Genomic DNA, 18,871 nt, shown 5'->3' with positions numbered 1-18,871 from the left:
AGCTGCCCAGGCTCAGAGACAGAGAGGGATGCAGTGCTTGACCCAAGGCCTTGGAGAAGAGGCTTGAAGGTTTAGAAAAGTGAAACAGACACAAAGAATTAAGATTTGTAGCTCCAGCGGAAATATGTTTTAAGCAAGCAGAAATATGCCTCATGGAAGTGAATAAATATGTTAAGTGAGATAGGAGAAAATTTTAAAGTCTAGCAGTAGAATTTGTTAAAGAGCTGGCAAAAAGTAGAAGATGCAGCAATAAGTGTCTGGGGAGTTGTATGGTTGGATAAAAAGAAGCACATTGCATCAGAATCCTGCAAAATGTAGCAATGATTTCCAGCAATTTGCTGTCATTTGTAGCAATGATAGCAAATTAATGACTGGGTTATGAACATCCTAGAGAGCTTTGTAGAAGTAGCTGATTAAGGAATATATAAGATACGGTAAGAAATATATGATAAGAAATATATAAAAGACATTGTAACTAAAATTAAAACGGCTTCCGATGCGATGGCACTGAATGTAGGTCTCAGCCTTCCGTGAGACTGATTTTGCAATAAATAAACCATCTTTTAATTGCCTCATCAGTTGACCCTGTCTGCTCTGTATCCCAGCAGTGCTCCATCCCCAGAAACAATGGAACAAACATCCCAACTCTCTCTCCAGCCCTGAGCCAAGGCCAAGCTGCCTGTGTGGGCGTTGGCTTTGGGTGAGGAAAAACAACGGCCCCTCTTGTCCCCGGCCCAAGTCCTGGCACACCAGAGCTCCCCACCAGCAGCTCCAGAAGGCTGAGAGGGCTTCAGGGGCTGGAGGGGGCTCAGGGGAGATTTGGGGGTCTGGGGAGCCCCAGCACTGCACAGGATCCACGTCCTATGGAGGAAAAGGCAGGACTGTGGTTGCACAATGTCACCACCACCTCTGGAATTTGGCCAGAGCCACAAAGCTGTGGCTTGAGCCTGTGCCACAAGGGCCCTGACCCAGCACACTCTGGGCACCTGGAGACCTCCCAGCTTGGCCAAAGGCCAGATTTCCAGCTGGGAATAGGGCAGCTCACACCCAGCTCCACCAGGGAATGGGGAATGGGTGGCTTTTCCAGCTGGGAATAGGGCAGCTCACACCCAGCTCTGCCAAGGCATGGGGCGGGTTTCCCAGCAGCTCTGGCCACACACATGGAGTGAAAACACATAGTTAGGGCTGGGAGTTTTCACTGGGAATCAAAAGGCTCAATCCAGCTCCAATTAAACCAGGAATAGGCTGAAGAGACAGCAGCTCTGGAAACCACCATGACTCTGAAATTACATGAACAGCTCCATGTTTTCCCAGGATATTTAAAGCTGGGGCGACGCCTGCTCAGCACTTTGCTCCAGGGAGGCTCCCCGTGTGAGCAGGGAGGCCCCAGGGAGGCTGCAGGAGATGTTTCCTCATCACATCCAAAGGAGACAGGAGGATGCTGCTGCTGAAGCAGAGATGTCCTGGATTATCGAGCAAATTGTATTCTATTTACCATCTGTATGGCAGTTGTCTTCTGTTCAGTGGGCAGTTTTCCTTATCTCTTCCATAACCACTCCGAGGAGACATCTGCTGATAACAGCTATTGAGTGCCACTGCATGGCTGATAAGAACTACAGCATCCCATTGGGAGATGCTCTGCCCAGAGGGGAGAGCCAAGCACTCCCACTGGAGATATAATCTGGAGATTCTGGAACCCCAGCACGGCTTCCCCATTGGATTTTCCCAGAGGAACATCTGCCTCTTCTTCCACTGGATCTTCAGAGGGAGACTACATCCTTTTCTACAGGATCCCAGTTCCAGCAGAACCACACCTGACAGTCCAGGAGGGCTGCAGCCACAATTCCAATGGGACTGCTACCAACACCCTGACCCACAGGGTGTCAGGTTGTATTCCCACTTTGTCAGTGTTGTTTTAGTTTACTGCATTTGTTGTTTTATATTTTTATTTTCTTCCCTATTAAAGAACTGTTTTCCTGCTCCTATATTTTTTGCCTGAGAGTCCCTTAATTTAAAATTTATAGCAATTTGGGGGGGGGGGAGGGTGTTTACATTTTCCATTTCAGGGGAGGCTCCTGCCTTTCTTGGCAGGCACCTGTCTTTCCAAACCAAGACAAGAGAACAGGCTTAGGGAATGGCATTTTGCTTCCCAAATGTGACCTGTCACGAGCCTCTTACCTGTTCCCAACCTTGCTCCAGCCAAACAGGGACATTTTAAGGGACAAGTGGTTGCTTGGGAGTTAAAAGTGACACAACAGGTCTCACCTGAACCCCGTGAAGCCGAAGAGGACGACCTGCAGGAATCCACCCATCCCTGTCAGGAAGTTCACAGCTCCCGACCCATCCGAGTTCTCCACCCAGACCTGACCAGCAGGAGACAGAGATGATGCAGGAGTTGATTTGGGATGCTCCAGGCAGTTCTGTAGATTTCAATCCCAGTGCCACCTGCCTGGGAGCAGGAGGGATCTGCAGCCCCTCCACTCACCTTGAAAGGCTCTGTGATGTTGCTGAAGCACTTTTCCAGCTGGCTCCAGGCTCTCTGCAGCTCCTTCAGCTCCAGCCAGCCCACGGCAAACATGCTCTGCCGGAGGGGGAACGGTGACAGCGCGGTGGCGCAGCACCACCTCCCGACCCCTCCATCCAGAGTGAGCCGTTCCAGGGCACATCCCAGCTCTGCACTGTGCCTTGGATGGAGCCCCCACTCCCAGGGGCGAGTCCCAGGCTGGGCTCTGCCCTCTCCTCACCCAGGTCATGGCTGGCCCAGCCGGGTCGGTGACGGGCTCATACATCTCCAGGTCATTCCTCCGCACCTCGGCACTCATGGGATGCATCAGTGGGAACCCCAGCAGGACTACATCTGCCTGTTTCACCGGCTCACCTGGGGACAGGGCTGCTCAGACAGTTCCCAAATTTCCCAAGTTTTTGAGCCCACTAATAAGAAACAATCCAGTGAGGAAGGAAAACCTCCCCTAGCCCAACTTGTTGCACTGCAGCAACAGCAGGGACCCTTCTTCTGCCATTCCCAATGGAATTCTGATCCTTCCAGGATTGAAAATGTGATCCATGGGCTGAGCCACCTCCATGGGCTGCTGCCACTGCCTCCCTGCTCACCTGGGCTGTAGCCATCGTACTCAGGGTGATATTTCCTCTCCTCATCAAAGGGCACTTTGATTTTCCTGGCACGGTCCTCCCACTCCTCTGGCACTGGGAGCAGCAGGTCCCGAGCCAAGTCAGCAGCAAAATTTAAGCTGGAAAGAAGGAGGAACAAGGTTTTATGTCAGGGATGGGGGCTGGTGAGAGGAGAGAGAGGACAGAGGGAGCTGCAAGTGAAAGCTGCTGTGGAAGAACAAGGGGCAGAGATTGAGCCAGGGGTTCCATCATGGAGCTGGGAGATCCTTTCCCTGGCTGTGGGTGTCTCCAGCTGGCCAACAGCACAGACACCCCATGGAATGCCAAGGGAGCAGCCCTGCTGTGGATGGAGATCCCTCCCAGCCCCACGTGGGCACTGAACAGGTCAGAGGAGCCAGGGGAGCCCCCACCCTTCCTGTGACTGCAGAGAGCAGGGAGCCAGGCCAGGCTCCCAGGTGAGATTCCAAACATTACCTGCGCCGGGCCACGGCGTTGGTGTAAGCAGAGTTATCCACCTGGCTGTGGTACTCGTCTGGGGGCATGACACCTGCGGGGACAGCAGGGGACACTCAGCACCCCAGCACACCCAGGGCTGCTCTGGGCCCCTCCTCGGGGACACAGCTGGGGAAGGGGACCCTGCTGCCCATCTGGATCCTGCTGGCAGGATCCCACACAGTCCCAGTGGGATGCCCAGTGGAGAACATGCACGGTGCTCTGTGGGAAATGGAAAGATAGAAACTTCCGCAGATGCAGGAAAGTTTAATTTGCAGCCTTGGAAGGAGCTTGGATTGATGTAAAAATAAAGTATGCAGACATTAAGTAGAAAAATCATAAACTTATGCTTCTACAGTTATAAGTAAGAATAAGCCTTAAGTAAGTGAGAAACTATTGCTAAGATGGTGAAGGGTTTATGAGGTAGGATTGTAACTGTATAGAATAAGCTAAGAGTTTAGATGTTACAATAGGGGGGTGTGTGTGTGTACATAAAATAACAGCCTGTTGGTTAAAAGTATCCACACTGCAGTAACAGTAAGCAAAGGTGACAGGTTAGAAAAGCAAAACATACTCTGTAGCGACAGTCCATTGGATTAGAAAGTTATACATTGTCTTGTAAAGTTATACATTGTCTTGTAAAGTTATACATTGCCTTGTAACAAAGAACTTTTGACTATCTTGAGCTATGGCTGACTTCTTGCCGTCTCAAAATCTCACGGCCTCTGATACTGATGTTTATTTAAACAATAAATTGTCCTTAGTCCTTTAAACTGATTTTAGACCAGGTGGCTCCAAGCCTCTGCTTTCCACCCCATTCCCATGGCGGAGGTACCTCTGATGTGGTAGAGCTGCTCCTCCTCACTCCACACCATCCTGCTGCACCAGTACCGAGCCACGGCTTCCACCAGCTCCCAGCCCCCGTCCTCCCGGAACAGCTTCAGGTCCTGAGGGAAAGACAGGGGCATGAGGGAGACTCCACCAGACCCAAAGTCAGCAGGAGGATGGAGAGGAGCTCTGAGGAGATGGAGGGATCAGGAGGAAAGACTGGCCTGGTTTGAGCCAACAGGATGCTGAGATACCCACAGGAGCAAGGACAGAGCAGGCAGGGCTGCAGGAGGGAGCCTGCGGAGCAGAGAGAGAAGAATTCCTCAGGGAAGGGACAGTGACAGTGTCCAGATGTCCTGCCACCGGGCCATCAGGTAGAGCACCGTCCCTTTACCTGCGTGGTGCAGTAATACTGCTCGAAGGCCATCAGGACATCCCCGGTGATGTGGATTTCCTGGGCTCCGTAGATCTCCTCAGGACACACCTCCCGGCCAGTGGCTGCGCTCTCCCACGGGAACTTCGCGCCCTGCCAGAGAAGGCATCCAAGAGCACATCGCCCTGTGCTGCACCCGCTGAAACAGCCCGGGACTGCCCTGGGGATAGGGACTGGTGCCACCCCAGCCTGGGACTGCCCTGGGGACGGGAACTGGTGCCACCCCCGCCCGGTGTCCCCTGGGCACGGGGGCAGGTGCCACCCCCGCCCGGGGTCCCTGTCGCACCTCGTAGCCCTGGTCCCGCGCGTTGCGCCTGGCGCCCTCCAGCGTGCGGATGCGGTACTGCAGGATGGCGCGGGCCGCCCCGGGATGCAGCAGCAGGATATTCGGGAACATCCAGGTGTCCGGCGGGGCCGCGCGGCGGGATTGGCTGCGGGGAAGCATCCAAATGCTCCCGCCAGCTCCGCCCTTCAAGTACACCCTCGTCCTGATGAGGATGGAGTCTTGTCCATCCCTACTGAAGGACAGCCTGCTCCATCCCCACAGAAGGATGGAGTCTGCTCCATCCCGCTCGCCTGCCAAGCCCTCAGGTCAGCACGGCCGCCTCACCTGGTCCCAGAAGACGTGTCCCCAGTAGTCCTCACCGCGGGTGCCGTTGGACAAGCCGCCGGGGCTGATGCCGTGGAAGGGGACTCCGGGGCTGTCCCGGGGCGGGAGGGCGCTCAGCAGGTAGTACAGGCAGCCGTGGAGCGCCTGGCGCAGGGCCAGGGGCCCGTCCAGCTCCACGGAGCAGCCCCGGCGCAGCGCGGCCCAGGCGCGGACGTGGGAGCGGTGCAGGGAGCCCGCGGCCGCCAGGGACAGCCCCGCGCTGTAGCTGCGCTTCGCCTCCTCCTCGCTCCCGGCCACCGCCGTCAGGAACTGCCAGCAGCGCTCCCGCTCCTCCCCGCCCAGCGTCAGCCACTGCGGGATGGGGGTCCACAGCATGTGGACAGTGGGACGGGGGCCCCCCTCCACCTCCGGAACCAGCGTCTGCCCGTAGATGTAGCTGTGGGAGACAGGAAGCAATTGAGGAAGGTGCTTCTTCCCAATACCCCATCTAACCCTACCCTCTGGCAGTGGGAAACTGTCACAAACGGTCCCTGGTCCCAGGAATCCTGTTGTAGAGGTCACCTCCTACAAATCTCCTGTTTTCCTTCTTTGGAACCACATCTAGCCTCCCTCACCTTCACCGCCCTCACACATCAGAGCGAGGGATAATTCTGGAGTTGCAAGTAATACAAATGTTTCTGTGCTTCATTTCAGTGGTTTTTTTATACACCTGCCAGGATCAAGCAGGTGTGAGAAGCCTCCACACCCTTCACCATTCCAGCCCCATGTCCCTCACCATTCCAGCCTCACCATTCCAACCCCACACCCCTCACCAGTCCAGCCCCACAGCCCTCACTATTCCAGCCCCACTCCAGCCTTACATCTGCAGTTTATTCCCAGGGGAGAGCAGGGCACTGTGCCACAGCCCACAAAAGGTGAACTCAGGGCAGGGACCCTCATTCCCCACACTCACTGTGCTCCTTGGAAGTCTGGGCCTGGCCTCAGGTGCAGGTCCTGGCTCTGTGGCACGAACAGGCTCTGGAGCTGGATGGTGATGGGATGTGTGGAGCCATCCAAGCGCTGGATGGTGACACTGGAGGCCATCAGGTGCACCAGGGAGTGGTGGGCGTACAGCTGGTGGGTGGCCCTGTAGCCAGGGGTCTGAATCGTGTGGCTGAAGGTCCCTGCAAGCACAGCCAGAGCCACCAGCCTTTGGAAACACTTGCATCCTGCCCTATCTACTGGTTCCTACTGGCCAAGGAATTGCTTTTCCCGGGATCAGATCCAGTTGTGGACTGGACAACACCAGTGACAGCGAGCCTGGCCAAGCTGCTGAGGGATGGTCTGTGCCATCAAACATGATTAAAGAGTGTGTGCCAAGCCTGGCCCCAGCAGGGATAGAGCTAGAGCCTGAAAATCACTTATTCCCACACAAAAGGGGGATTTTCTGCTTGTTGCAGAGGAGCAGCACCCCGAGGCGAACAGAGAACAAGGAGATGGAAGATGCGACTGAGCACAAGAGGCAGCAGAAGCAGAGAGAACCGAGCCCGGCAGAGCCCCGGGGGAGGTGCCGGCTCCCTGCTCCCCTGTCCAGGTGTTGAGGGTGAAGCTCGGGGCGGGGCTGCGGGCTCCGGGCGCTGCCATGCGCAGCCCCAGCGGGCTGGGGACATCGGCGCGGTGCGTGTCCCCCGCGGCGCCGCCGCGGGTCCCCGGGCAGGGCCGTGGCCGTGAACACGCCGGGGTCGCCCTCGCCATCGGCCATAGCCCACCTGCGGAGCCGCAGGGATGGGATGAGAGCTGAGGGGACAAAGTCGGCTCCCTGTCACCCCTGCGCCTGCCACCAGCGGTCTCTGCCCCTTTTAGTGTCCCCTCTGGTCACCTCCAGTGGTTTTCCCCCATCCCAGCTTCCTCCCTGCCCCGGGGTGCATCCCCTCCGCTCCCTCACCCCATCTCCAGCTGTCCCAATCCTGACGGATGAAGGATGAAGCTCACGGGCTTCATCACTTGTCAGCCTCCTCCCTCTTCCTCTTCTGCTGCTGGGATGGGGTTGCACCAGTTTCTCCCAACACACACAGCCACCTTCCCCAACTGGCCTCCTCTTCCTCCCAAAGCTGTTCCGTGACACTTTGAAAAGTTCCTGATACTTCCCCCTCTGTCATCTCACTGCAGCCCCTCTGTTCCCCCTCACTCCCGCATCTCCAGCTCACCGTCCTGGGGCAGGACGTTTCTATCTCACTGATTTACACATAAAACTATATTTATGTGTCATGTACAAACATATATATCATTACAGACTAAAGACATGTACAGATACAGACATGCACAAGCAGCCCCTGACAAAAGGCAGCTGCAGCTGGCTCCTGGCAATGCCGGGCACAGGAAAAACACAGGAATGACGGAATGAGGCTCGGAGAGACTCTGAGCGGAGCTGGCAATCCAGCCGGGGTGACACAGGGGCAAGGAGGGTGCCCAGCCCCCAGATCCCTTCCTGACAGCAGCCGGATGCAGGAACGCCCAAGCTCAGCTCGGTTTCCTCACCGAGGCTGAGCTGGGAGGAAAATCCTGCCTTCGGGAAAGTGAAAAATCCCGACCCAGCCCAAGCCCCAGGGTGCGGGAGGGAGGAGGTGGGTCTTGCCTTCTGTCCCGAGGCCGGGCTGAGCCTGTGCAGGCGGAGAGAGGCTGCTCCAGCGAAGGACGGAAGTTGCCCAACCGAGAAAGAAGGAAGGAAATAGCTTTTTTCCCCTCGTCTCCTTAAAAAGAAATAGTTGGAAAAATGATCCTGGACACGCAGGTGTTTGTCCAGCTGAGCTGAGTGCCCGCGGAGGGAGCACAGCACTCCTGGGGCTGCCCTGTGCCTGGGAAGGAGGAACTGAAAGAGGAAAACCGAGTCAGATGAGTTGTGATCCCAAAGCCGCTGGCAGAGCGCCGGGTTAGCAGCACACCCCACTGACCTCCCGTGCCCCCAGCCACACTCTGACCCTTCCCCTCGCCTGTTTCCAGGGAGGACAAAAATTCCACCTGGACTTTGGCTTTGGCATGTTTTTCCCAGCCCCTTCCAGCTGGTCCCGTCCTGGTGGGTCAGGGATCCAGGGCGAGCTGCAGCCTCCGGTGCTCCCCGGGATCCAGCACTTACAGGATTGGCATAACACATCTGTTCTGCACTGTAAATCCATGGCAAAGCCCCCTGGAGCCTGGCTGGGTCAGTCGTGCAGCTGCCAATGCCCCAGGGATGCCCTGGGGCATCCCAAGCCAGAGCAGCAACACTTGCTCCCAGCTCTACTCCTTTGCTATTCCAGGGTCTAACCCCAGCTGGGCCCCAGCAGGATCCATTTCCCCTTTGGTTTGTGCCTCACAACCAGCTGCTGATTCCAGCACAGGCTGAGTCCATGGCAAGGGCAGGAATATCCATCCCCTGGGCATCCATAGGGGTTCTGGGGCACTGGAATCCCCCTCCAGCAGCCACCAGCACACAGGGACAAGCAGTTCCTTCCCCAGCTGATCCCAGTGGCACGCACCCCACTTCCTTCCCTTTATCACAGGAATTTGGAAATAGCCCTTTCCAGTGAGCCCTTTCTCACTGAATGGTGCTTTGAGCCTTACAAAGTTTATAAAAACCCACAAAAGGAGGTCCAAGGAGAGAGTTCTGCTCCAAAGGAAGAGTTTTGCTCTAAGGGAAAAGGCCCCTCCAAGAGGAAGTCTCTGCTCTCCAGCAGAGCATCTCAGTGTCCCCCTGTGCTGGCTGGGGACAGTTTTTGGTCTCAGAGTCCTGGGCAGTGCTAAGAAGAAAAAAATCCAAAACCAATTAAGGGTAGAAAAATTAGGCAGAGAGCAACTTGGGCAAACCTGGCTGTGTCAGGCTGTCCCTCCCTGTGGCCCTGGAGCTGTGCCAAGGAGTGGCAGGGGGGTGGTGGCAGCAGTGACAGTGACAAGCTGGGCAGCTGCAGAGCGAGGAGGAGCAGCAGGATCACTCTGAGAGCGCCATGAGGGGTTTCCAGAGGGGCTCCCAGCTCCTGGCAGCTGCACTCCGGATCAGCCAGGTCCCCCGGGCACAGCTCCGCTCCCACCCCCCCGAGCACCCGCTCTCTCATGGTGTGAGTATTCTGGGGGGCTGAAAACGTGGCAACAGCCCACATGGAGGGGCCCAAACCCTCTGGGTCAGGGCCAAATTGTTTTGGGAGGGGGTGGAAGCAAAAGGGGAGGGGGAGGAAAAGAAGGAATGAGCCCTCAGGTTCCAGCCCACACCCCCACGGTGTCCATGCCCTGCTCCCCCCAGCTCCTGCTTCTGGTTTGGTTTTGTCCTTTCAGCCCCTTTTTAACCTTTGAGGTTTGGGGGGCCCCTGCAGCCCAGGGCAAGGGGCAGCAGTGACACTGGTGGTCCCTCAGGGCCAGATCCAGACCCTGCCCCCCTATCCTGGGACAGTCCCCATGGGACAGGAACTGCTGTCACCGCAGAGCCCAAGGTCCCTCTGACAGTCCCCCCCAAACCAGACCCTCCCAGGCCAGGTGAAACAAGCTGGGAAAAAGGAGCTTTCCACCAAAATCCTGCCTGATTCCTCCTCCACCCCTTTATTTTGGGTTTTCCCTCTGCTGCCTTTCCAAGGTCTTCAAGAAAGGAGCTGCAGGAGCCTGGAGAGGCTTTTTCCAGGCAAATAAATCAAAGGAAGGTGCCAGTGTGGGAGGTTAATGCTGTCCTGGCTGCACTGGGGAAATGAGGGGCTGCTGCTAGCAGCAATTCCCATCCCAAAGTCACCTGAAAGTCAGGAACACTGCAGGCCCCAGCCTCAAGGTCATGCACTGCTCCAGTGTCCCAGAGGAACAAACCTGGAGTGCACCAGCTCCATCCACTACCAGTGGGAACAGCTCTGCTCCCCACAGCTCCCTCCCGAGCCCCAGGGCAGGTGCCAAGGGCTGGGAAGAGCACAGGGAAGCAAGCTGGGCATGGTGTTGGATGGCAGCAGGGCAGCCATCCCGGGAGCCCTGTTCCCCATGGCCGTGGCACAGCCGTGTCACTGATTCCTGCTCCTTGTCCCCCTCAGGAACAAGCTGTGGCCCTCAGCCTGATGTTCTCGTCCTTCCTGCTGCCCACAGCCTGGGTCCTGAGCAACATCTACAACTACAGGAGCAGGCCCGAGTGAGGAGTGGCAGGAGCAGCCTGATCCCTGCTGAGAGCATCCCAAGGGAAGAGGCCTCGGGACAGAGCCTCGCCGGGATGGAATCCCCTGAACCTGCTCATTAAAATCCACCTTTGCATCCAACAAGGGCTCACTGGGTTTGCTCCATCCTGTAGGGAAGGAACCAGAGCTGTGCCCACTGCCCTGATGGCAGCACTCCCTCAAGGGCTGACAGCAGGTCCCAATGGGAAGGCACATTCCCTCTGGAGCCTCTAACACCTGCAGCACTGTGTGCACCCAGTCACCTCTCCCAGCACAAGCAAGGAAGCCATTCCAAGGTAAATTGCTGGCAGGAAAACACCCAAAGGCTGGAAGTGACATTAAAAGGGTGCCATGGGTTGGGGGCTGCATGCCTGCCCACTCCCTGCCCTGCAGGAAGGGCCTCTCCACCCACCACATCCCAAATTACCTGTGCCAGGGAAGCAGCCAGCACGTGGAAGGTTTGGGCAGCAAGGGGTACTTCCAGGTGTCTTGGAAAAGCCTCTGGAGCTGCCACAGTTCCACAGATCTGACCCTCATTCCCAGGAGCTGCTCAGAGCTTCACAGCCAGGAGAGTGCAGCCACAGCATGGGAGTTGTTGGAATGCTCCTGGGAGAAGCTGGTACTGCTTCCCACAGTGACATTCCAGGTTCTGGATGCTGATCTCAAGCAACAGCAGCCCTACAATTCAATGATTCCACTGCAGTTTCCTTTATTCCCTAAAGTGTAGTGATAGCCCTGGGAATGAGGATGAGATCTGACACAGCACTGGGAGGGAGACTGTGCTCCTTTAAGCCTTTTCCTGTCCTCAGCTATGAAAAAAAGGGAATATTTTCCTGATTGGAACACCTACTTCTTCCACACGCTCTCCTGAAATCAGTAAAAGTGGCACCAGGAGTAAGCCTTGGAAGACAGGATGCAGGAGGAATTGGGCAAGTCAAACCAAGTGGCTGGGCAGGGAAGAGGCAGGCACTGGGCACTGAACAACCCCATCCAGGAGGGAATTTCAGCCAGAAGGGCCTGGAGAGCAGCAGGAGGAGGGTGAGCAGGTACAGACTCCAGCAATTCCATTTTGTCCTGTTTTCCAAAGTTTGTCTCCCTTGTGTGAGGCATCTCTGCACCATGCTTCCCTTCTTTCTCTTGCTGGATTAACACTCTCAGTCAAGGCAGGAAAAGCACAAAAATTCCAGCAGTGCCATCTGCTAATGGCACCAGAGAACCAAACTGGTGAGGAAAGCTCCTGAATCCCATGAGTGGCAAGGCCTGACCATGGAAACAGGTTTTTAAAGGAATCAGCAGCAGCTCAGCTGCCAGGGATGGAGATGACACAGAATTCCCAAAAAGGGAAGGCAGAGACGTTTATTCCGGCAATGCCGCTGCAGCTCACCTGAGCACAAAGCGCTGGTGAAAGACACCCACCCCCTCTCGTGTATGGACACACCCACTAACCAGGAATCCCGGGAAAACTCTTGGATGGAGCAAACACTCCCTCTGCTGCAGATGAGGAGGGGTGGAGGGAAGCAGGGCCAGGGAGGAAGAGGATTTGGGGAAGAAGATTTGGGGAATGCTGCCTCAGGCTGCTGCAGGGGCAGGAGGATAGGGCAGCGGGACAGGCTGTGTGTCCCCTAAGGCCAAGACCCCTTGGATCCTGCACTAGGATCCCACCCTCCTGCAGCAGCTGGAGGCAGGAGGGATCAGGAGTGATCCATGCCCCCAGAGCCACTCCTGCCAGCAGAGGGAGAGCTTGGCTCGAGCACCAAAGGGTCACAAAGCAAAAGGCCACGTCCTCCTGCTCACCACATCCCAGGCTGCTCCTGCTCTGCCCACCCACCCCTCCAAGGATTCAGTACAGTCAGTGCTCTGAGTGCTGCTGGCCTCAGGAGCAGCAGGCATCTCTCTCTCCTCTATGTCAGGATGTCGTGGGCTTGGTGCTCCACCAGCATCTCCATGCTCCGCACGTCCGTGCACCAGAACTCCAGGCGATCCTTCATCCCCTTGATCTGCAAGGCAAGGCCACAGGGACAGAGTGCCTCAGCTCCTGGGAATGCCCACAGGCTCCTTCTCACACCTGAGAGCTCAAACCATCCCTCAGAGCCCCACACACTGAGAAAGGGAGATGCTCCATCCCTGGAAGTGGTCCAGGCCAGGCTGGATGGGGCTTGGAACAACCTGGCCCATGGATGAGTTTTAAGGTCCCTCCCAACCCAAACTCTCATGGGATTCTGGGATACCAGCAAATGAACAAGGGTTATACTGAAATGCACCAAAGGAATTGTCTGCAGCTGGAATTCCAGGCACTCATTTTTGGGTTTGAAGGTAAAGACACCCTGCACAGTCTCCTTAAGTGTTACAAGGATGAACCTGAGAAGCTCAACAGCTCCACTGTATCCTGGACTTTTCTCCTGCCAAGAGGAATGTGCCTCCTACATCCCTGAAACTCCCAGAAGTTGTTTCATGCATTTAGGAATGAGGCCTGGATCCTTCTGGAAAACACAGCCATAGCTTCTGTGTTCCATGGTGTTTGTGTGGCTTTCACAAGGGAGGTGCCCGCTCTGTCCTGTCCCATCTCCTGGAAGGTTTCTGGGTGAAACACCCCAGGGGCAAAGCCAAATCCCCAAGGAGGCTCATTCCCAAGCCATGACTCACTCCAGGTCACCTCACCCAGCCCAGCTGGAGCTGGTGGCCATTACCTGCTGCAGGTCCAGCACCCGTGGCTGCACCCATGTCATGTGCACCCTCTTGTCCACTTCATCAATGCTGCCCTTCACCAGCCCCACTGAGAGCGCCTTCATCACCAGCAGCTCCACCTGGCAACACAGACAATCCTAGGAAATGACCCAGATCACCCCATTTCCCCCTGAGATGAATAAAACTTGGCCTCTTCACATGAGATCCCCTCAGAATCCAGGGCAGCAGATCTCACAGCTGTCCCCTTTCAGGTGACAGAACCTCAGCAAAGAGGAGTTCTTCTCCCTAAAACTTGCCTCTAAAACTGGATTTTAGGGGTTATTTAGTTATTTTTCCCCCAAAAAAACTCCAGTTATTTTCTTTTCTCTGAAATCCAAAGAAGAACAAGGCAATTGGAAAAAGCCAAAAGAGCCCAACTGTTCCCAAGCAGTTGGGTGTTGGATTTGAGTTGGTCTGTTCTCCCAGGGAGCAAGTGACAGGACACGAGGAAATGGCCTCAAGCTGCACCAGGGGAGGTTCAGGTTGAACATCAGGAAGAATTCTCCATGGGAAGGGTTGTCAGGCACTGGAAGGGGCTGCCCAGGGATGCGTTGAAGTCCCCTGGAGGTGTCCAAGGAATAACTGGATGTGGCACTCAGTGCTTTGGGCACAGGTTGGACTTGACGATCTCAGAGCTTTTTTCCAGCCTAAATGATTCTGGGATTCTCTGTGGTTCTGGTCTATCCAGGCACTCTCAGAGCTCCAGAACCTGGACATTACCAAGAGTGTCTAACTCCAAACTCACCTCGTTGACGGTGACTTTGGCACTCTTGGCAATCTCCTCGAAGGTGAGCTGGCGGTGGTTGGCCGGGCGGGTGAAAGTCATCTGGATCCAGAGAAGAAAATAAAAAAAAACCAACCCCCACAGGGTTTTAGGGATTCCCACACCTCACAGAGCCTCCCCCAAACTGCCCTGCCCAGTCTCACTCTACACTGGCAACTGCATTTCTCATGTTTAATCAAAATAAGCAAGAACGTTTTACACTGGCATGGTGACAAGAGAGCCTTCCAGTGACAGGAAGGGACTGTTTCAGGCTATCCATCAGTCCTTGGGAAACAAAAATGTTGAACTCTGTTCTAAAAGTCTTTTTGTATCCTGGAACATACTGCAGACACCATTCCCTGAAGGATTGCTCTCCCCCTCCTCCATACCACAGAATGAGCATCTTCCACTATCCCAGGTTGCTCCAAACCCTGTCCAATCTGGCCTTGGACACTGCCAGGGATGGGGCAGCCACAGCTTCTCTGGGCACCTGCGCCAGGGCCTCAGCACCCTCACAGGGAAGAATTTCTTCCCAATATCCCACCTAACCTTCTGTCAGAGAAGCCATTCCCCCTTGTCCTGGCATTCCATGCAAGAGCCCCCCTGGAGTTAGGGACAAATAGCCCAGCACGAGGTGTTTTCCCTCATAGTACCTGCTTGTGGCTCCACCTACAGGCAAAATCCACACTGAACTTCCTGTATCCAGGAGTTCCTGCACGTGGGTGACCAGACACACTGAGCACATCCCAACTCACCTCCATGAGACACAACAGCTGGATCTTCTGCAGCAGGAGAGCTTCGTTGGCAGCCAGGTCAGGCTGTGAGGGGAGAAAAGGCACCACATCAGGTCAGGATTACATTTTCTCCCCATCCTGGGGCAGAACACCTTTACACACAGGAATAAATCCCTGGGAGGGTTCATTTAAGGGGAAGGAGGCCACCACAGCCCATCCACCAGGAAGCCAGGAATGGTTCCAGAAAACAATCCAAGTGCCAGTGAACTCACAAATCCACTGCTATGCAGTGATCCCTGCTGTAGCCAGTGCAGGTAACATCCAACACCACTGTTTACCCCCACACTTCCCAGAACAGGAGGGAAAACCACAGTTTTCCATGGCAAGAACTCCAGAGGGAAGCCAAAAGAAAACTAACTATGTGTATCAAGATGGAATAACCACTCCTAGGCTCCAACCAGAACTGTACCAGTGCTCCAGAGCTAGGAATGAGGCAAAGCTGGTTAAGAAAAAGCCCACAGACTCCCAGTGTCAGGTGGAACTCCCAAGCCTGGGCCTTGAGCAGCCCCAGAGCCCTCACCTGCTGCCCCCAGGCTGATTTGAGGGCCTGGAAGGTCTCCACGTTGCCGCTGTTGAAGGCGAAGAGGGTGTCAATGAGCCACTGCCGGTCTGTGCTGCGCAGGGACTCCAGCACAGGGTGCATCAGCTGCAGGGACAAGCAAGAGGCTGTCAGCAGGGGAACCCCAGCTCCTGGGGCTCCAGGGATGAAGGGATGTGGCAGCACTCACCAGCTCCCCAAAGTTGTAGACGCCTTCTCCCAGCAGCCCGGCCAGCCCCAGGGTGAAGGCTCTCTCCTGCTGCTCTGATACTGGGGAAAAAAAACAAAACAAAAATAGTTTGGATGAAAAACTACCTAAACCAAAACCACTACAGTTAAAAAAAATACCCTAACCAAAAATAATTGGGATGGGAAAAAAAGCCAAAAATTATTTGGATAAAGCACCACGTAAAGCTCCATTCAGCCCTCCCTCACCTACATTAAACTATTCCCAGCCTTCATCTTCCTCCACACCATCTGAAATTCAGGAGACTGTAGCAACCACAGCAGAAAAGAAGCTTTTTGAATCTAGAGTGAAGATTTTTGGGAATTGGAACAAACTTGTCCTTCTGGCAGGAGGATTCCCCCTTTTCCCCCAGTGCAACCCAGGAGCAGCTCCTCGGGGTCACTCCTCAGTCCAGCCACACCTCGGATCCACCACAGCACAGCCAAAACGACACAGAGGGAAAACCTCAGCCAGGGCACTTATTTGGGCTGGGGGGATGAGGCAGAGCACGGAAGGTGAGATTTCCCCTGGGGAGGGGTTACCTGGCAGGTCCTTGACCTCGATGCAGCCCAGGAAACGCAGTGCATCCTTGTAGTAGGCGGCGTGGTTGCCCACGGTCTGGTAGTACTTGCTGGAGAGGTCGTAGAAGCGGCTGTGCACGGATGTCACCCCAGGGAGGGTGTTCAGCATCTCCTCCACCTCCTCAATGGTCTCCTGGGAAGGACAAGACATGCCTCTTACAGCTCTGAGGATGGCAGCCTTCCCAAGGGATCCCTGGTGACATCCCAGGCAAAGCCACCATGGCTCCCGCACCCTTTCCTGTGGGGTCCTGGCACATGGTGCCCAGAGAAGCTGTGGCTGATCAACCCCTGGAAGTGTCCAATGCCAGGGTGGAGCAACCTGGGATAGTGGAAGGTGTCCCTGCCCATGACTGGGTGATCTTCAAGATCCTTTCCAACGCAAACGCATCCCTCAGCACTTGCTCTAAGAGAACCAAAGCTGCCTCGTGTTGCTATGATATTTTCTGAAAAATCCCTTTGCCAGGATTTTTCTCCTGAGAAGCTGAAAAGCCTCAGAGGAAAAGAAAAACAATAATTATCTGCTGCTGTGGAATGCAACAGGTGCATCTTTGATTGGTCCATGTTGGCTGTTTCTAATTAATGGCCAATCACAGTCAGCTGGCTCAGACCCTCTCAAAGTCATGAGCTTTTGTTATTTATTCTTTTCTATTCCTTTCAAGCCTTCTGACGAAATCCTTTCTTCTATTCTTTTAGTATAGTTCTAGTATTTCATTTTCTTTTAATATAATATATATAATAAAATAATAAATCAGCCTTCTGAAACACGAAGTCAAGATTCTCGTCTCTTCCCTTGTCCTAGGACCCCTGCAAACACAAACCACAGCCCTGCCTGAAAAGCACCATTTTGGGTTTAAAAGATGGTTTTAAAACCAGCCAAGGATGACAAACCCCAGGTGCTTCGCTCAGGCAACACCACCACAGGTCACCGTGAGCAGCTCCCATGTTCTGGTGAGCTCAAAAGTCCCTCAGGGCCGGGAGCTGGGATAACCAAGGAATGTCACAGCACCCCAAAAGTCCCCATATCCCAGGCCACCCCTCACCTTGGTGACCTGCAGGTCCCCGATGTTGAGCTTGAGGGCCCCGATGGCTGTTTTGCACAGGATCACGGCCTCGTCGCTGCTCTTCACCTGCAGGGACACAGGGACCTGTTCAGAGTGTCACCTGCAGCCAGGTGTGCTCTGCTCCAGGGGCTGGATAAATGTCACTTGTGACCATGTTCCTGCATTCAAATCCCCGTGGAAAGGTGCTGCTCTCCAGCACAGGTGACACACACGCCAGTGACTCCTGGGCTGAGGAGAAACTCAGCAAGAGCAACTTCCACCATACCTTTTCCCGGGTCTTCTCCAGAAAAGTCAGGGCCACATTGGGATCTGGAGTAGAGGGAAAAACAGATTTAAATGAGCAGCTCTCATGGAGCTAAACCTCACCTAACCTACCTAGCCACCTTTGACAGGATTCCTGATGGCTGGAATATGGGTTTTCCATGGTGTACCCTCAGCCTGCAGCAGCTGCTGCCAGGTAAGCTGGGCTTTTCCCCACCATCCCCCTCTCTAGGGAAGCTGTGAACTTCCTACTCCAGAAATCAACAACAACTTGAGCTTTCTAAGCCAGCGCTTTCCCTCCCCAACACAGCAGAAGCACAACAACTTCCCATCCAAGACTGACCCATCCCTGGCCACCTTCCAGAGGTCACAACAGGACAGGGAAGAGGGGAGGACACGCACCTGTCATCTGCCGGACCACGTGCAGGATAATCTCCACCAGGGACAGGGGGTTCACCCTGCAGGGAGCAGCTCAGAGTCAGCACGGCGCCCCCAAGCCCCCCAAGTGGCCCCCAAGCCCCCCAGGTGGCCCCCAATAACTCACCTGTGCTCAAACTCACTGATGAAGTTCTCGTAGAGCTGCAGGGGCAAGGACAGGGACACTCAGGGCAAAGGACACCCCAATTCCAAAGCTCTTCACCATTATTTCCCCTCTATTCCAGCTCATTTGAACATTCCTGGAAGTGCTGGACAGGGCTCTGAGCCAGCTGGGCTAGTGGAAGGTGTCCCTTCCAGTGAGGGTGGAACATGTTGACCCTTGAGATCTCTTCCAACTCACACCATTCAAATCCCTCAATCCTATGATTTTTCCAGAAAATCGGGCATCCCATACAGAAATTCCAGCACTGCTCAGAACCCAGAACTGTTTATTTTATCGAATCCTATCCCCATAGGCTTCTTCCAGTGAGCACCCATCCCGCACTTACAAATCTCTTACAAAAATATGGAACAAAAAAAAAAAATCTCCCTGCAACTCCCAAAAATAAAAATTTTAGGTGAGTGAGGTAAAGAATCACTTTGAAGCTTCTGAACCCGAGACATTTAACTTTAGTAAAATTTCCACACAGTCACCAGCGCAAATACCCCAGGAGCCGAACCCACCCAGTAACTCTCCAAAAGAATTAGGAAAGAAAGAAGCCGCAGGCTGAGTTTCTTCTGGTACAAAAAGCCAGGAAAAGTCCGCTCACCTTGATGAGCCCATCTCCCTGGGCGAAGCAGGGGTCCTGCACGAAGTCCAGCACCTGCAGAGTGAGCTGGTGCCACAGCCTGGGGACACAGAACAGCCCCGTGAGCCCAGCG

The 18,871-nt window shown here is 54.8% G+C and overlaps 2 protein-coding genes across 2 annotated transcripts in view; both read right to left on the bottom strand.

Annotated features, from left to right (window-relative positions):
- Positions 1 to 7,233, bottom strand: part of PGGHG (protein-glucosylgalactosylhydroxylysine glucosidase) — an 8,581-nt gene extending 1,348 nt beyond the window's left edge. Inside the window, 12 exon segments of the mRNA XM_031061544.1 lie at positions 2,266 to 2,363; positions 2,486 to 2,581; positions 2,745 to 2,878; positions 3,112 to 3,248; positions 3,604 to 3,676; positions 4,457 to 4,568; positions 4,844 to 4,975; positions 5,169 to 5,289; positions 5,494 to 5,928; positions 6,445 to 6,655; positions 7,058 to 7,170; positions 7,172 to 7,233. Coding sequence (XP_030917404.1) covers positions 2,266 to 2,363; positions 2,486 to 2,581; positions 2,745 to 2,878; positions 3,112 to 3,248; positions 3,604 to 3,676; positions 4,457 to 4,568; positions 4,844 to 4,975; positions 5,169 to 5,289; positions 5,494 to 5,928; positions 6,445 to 6,655; positions 7,058 to 7,170; positions 7,172 to 7,233 — 1,724 coding nt within the window.
- Positions 7,234 to 11,954: 4,721 nt separating this feature from the next.
- The window catches only part of PSMD13 (proteasome 26S subunit, non-ATPase 13), a 7,800-nt gene continuing 883 nt past the window's right edge, over positions 11,955 to 18,871 (bottom strand). Inside the window, exons 2-13 of the mRNA XM_031061507.1 lie at positions 18,760 to 18,838; positions 18,117 to 18,151; positions 17,975 to 18,030; positions 17,577 to 17,620; positions 17,291 to 17,377; positions 16,212 to 16,383; positions 15,634 to 15,713; positions 15,426 to 15,551; positions 14,867 to 14,929; positions 14,094 to 14,174; positions 13,312 to 13,428; positions 11,955 to 12,621 (exon numbers count right to left, since the gene is read on the bottom strand). Coding sequence (XP_030917367.1) covers positions 12,526 to 12,621; positions 13,312 to 13,428; positions 14,094 to 14,174; positions 14,867 to 14,929; positions 15,426 to 15,551; positions 15,634 to 15,713; positions 16,212 to 16,383; positions 17,291 to 17,377; positions 17,577 to 17,620; positions 17,975 to 18,030; positions 18,117 to 18,151; positions 18,760 to 18,838 — 1,036 coding nt within the window. The 3' untranslated portion in view covers positions 11,955 to 12,525. The remainder of the gene's footprint in view (positions 12,622 to 13,311; positions 13,429 to 14,093; positions 14,175 to 14,866; positions 14,930 to 15,425; positions 15,552 to 15,633; positions 15,714 to 16,211; positions 16,384 to 17,290; positions 17,378 to 17,576; positions 17,621 to 17,974; positions 18,031 to 18,116; positions 18,152 to 18,759; positions 18,839 to 18,871) is intronic.

The sequence above is a fragment of the Geospiza fortis genome, unplaced genomic scaffold (assembly GCF_000277835.1).
Source record: "Geospiza fortis unplaced genomic scaffold, GeoFor_1.0 scaffold450, whole genome shotgun sequence".
Lineage (NCBI taxonomy): Eukaryota > Metazoa > Chordata > Aves > Passeriformes > Thraupidae > Geospiza > Geospiza fortis.
This window is presented reverse-complemented; position numbering and strand designations above follow the sequence as displayed.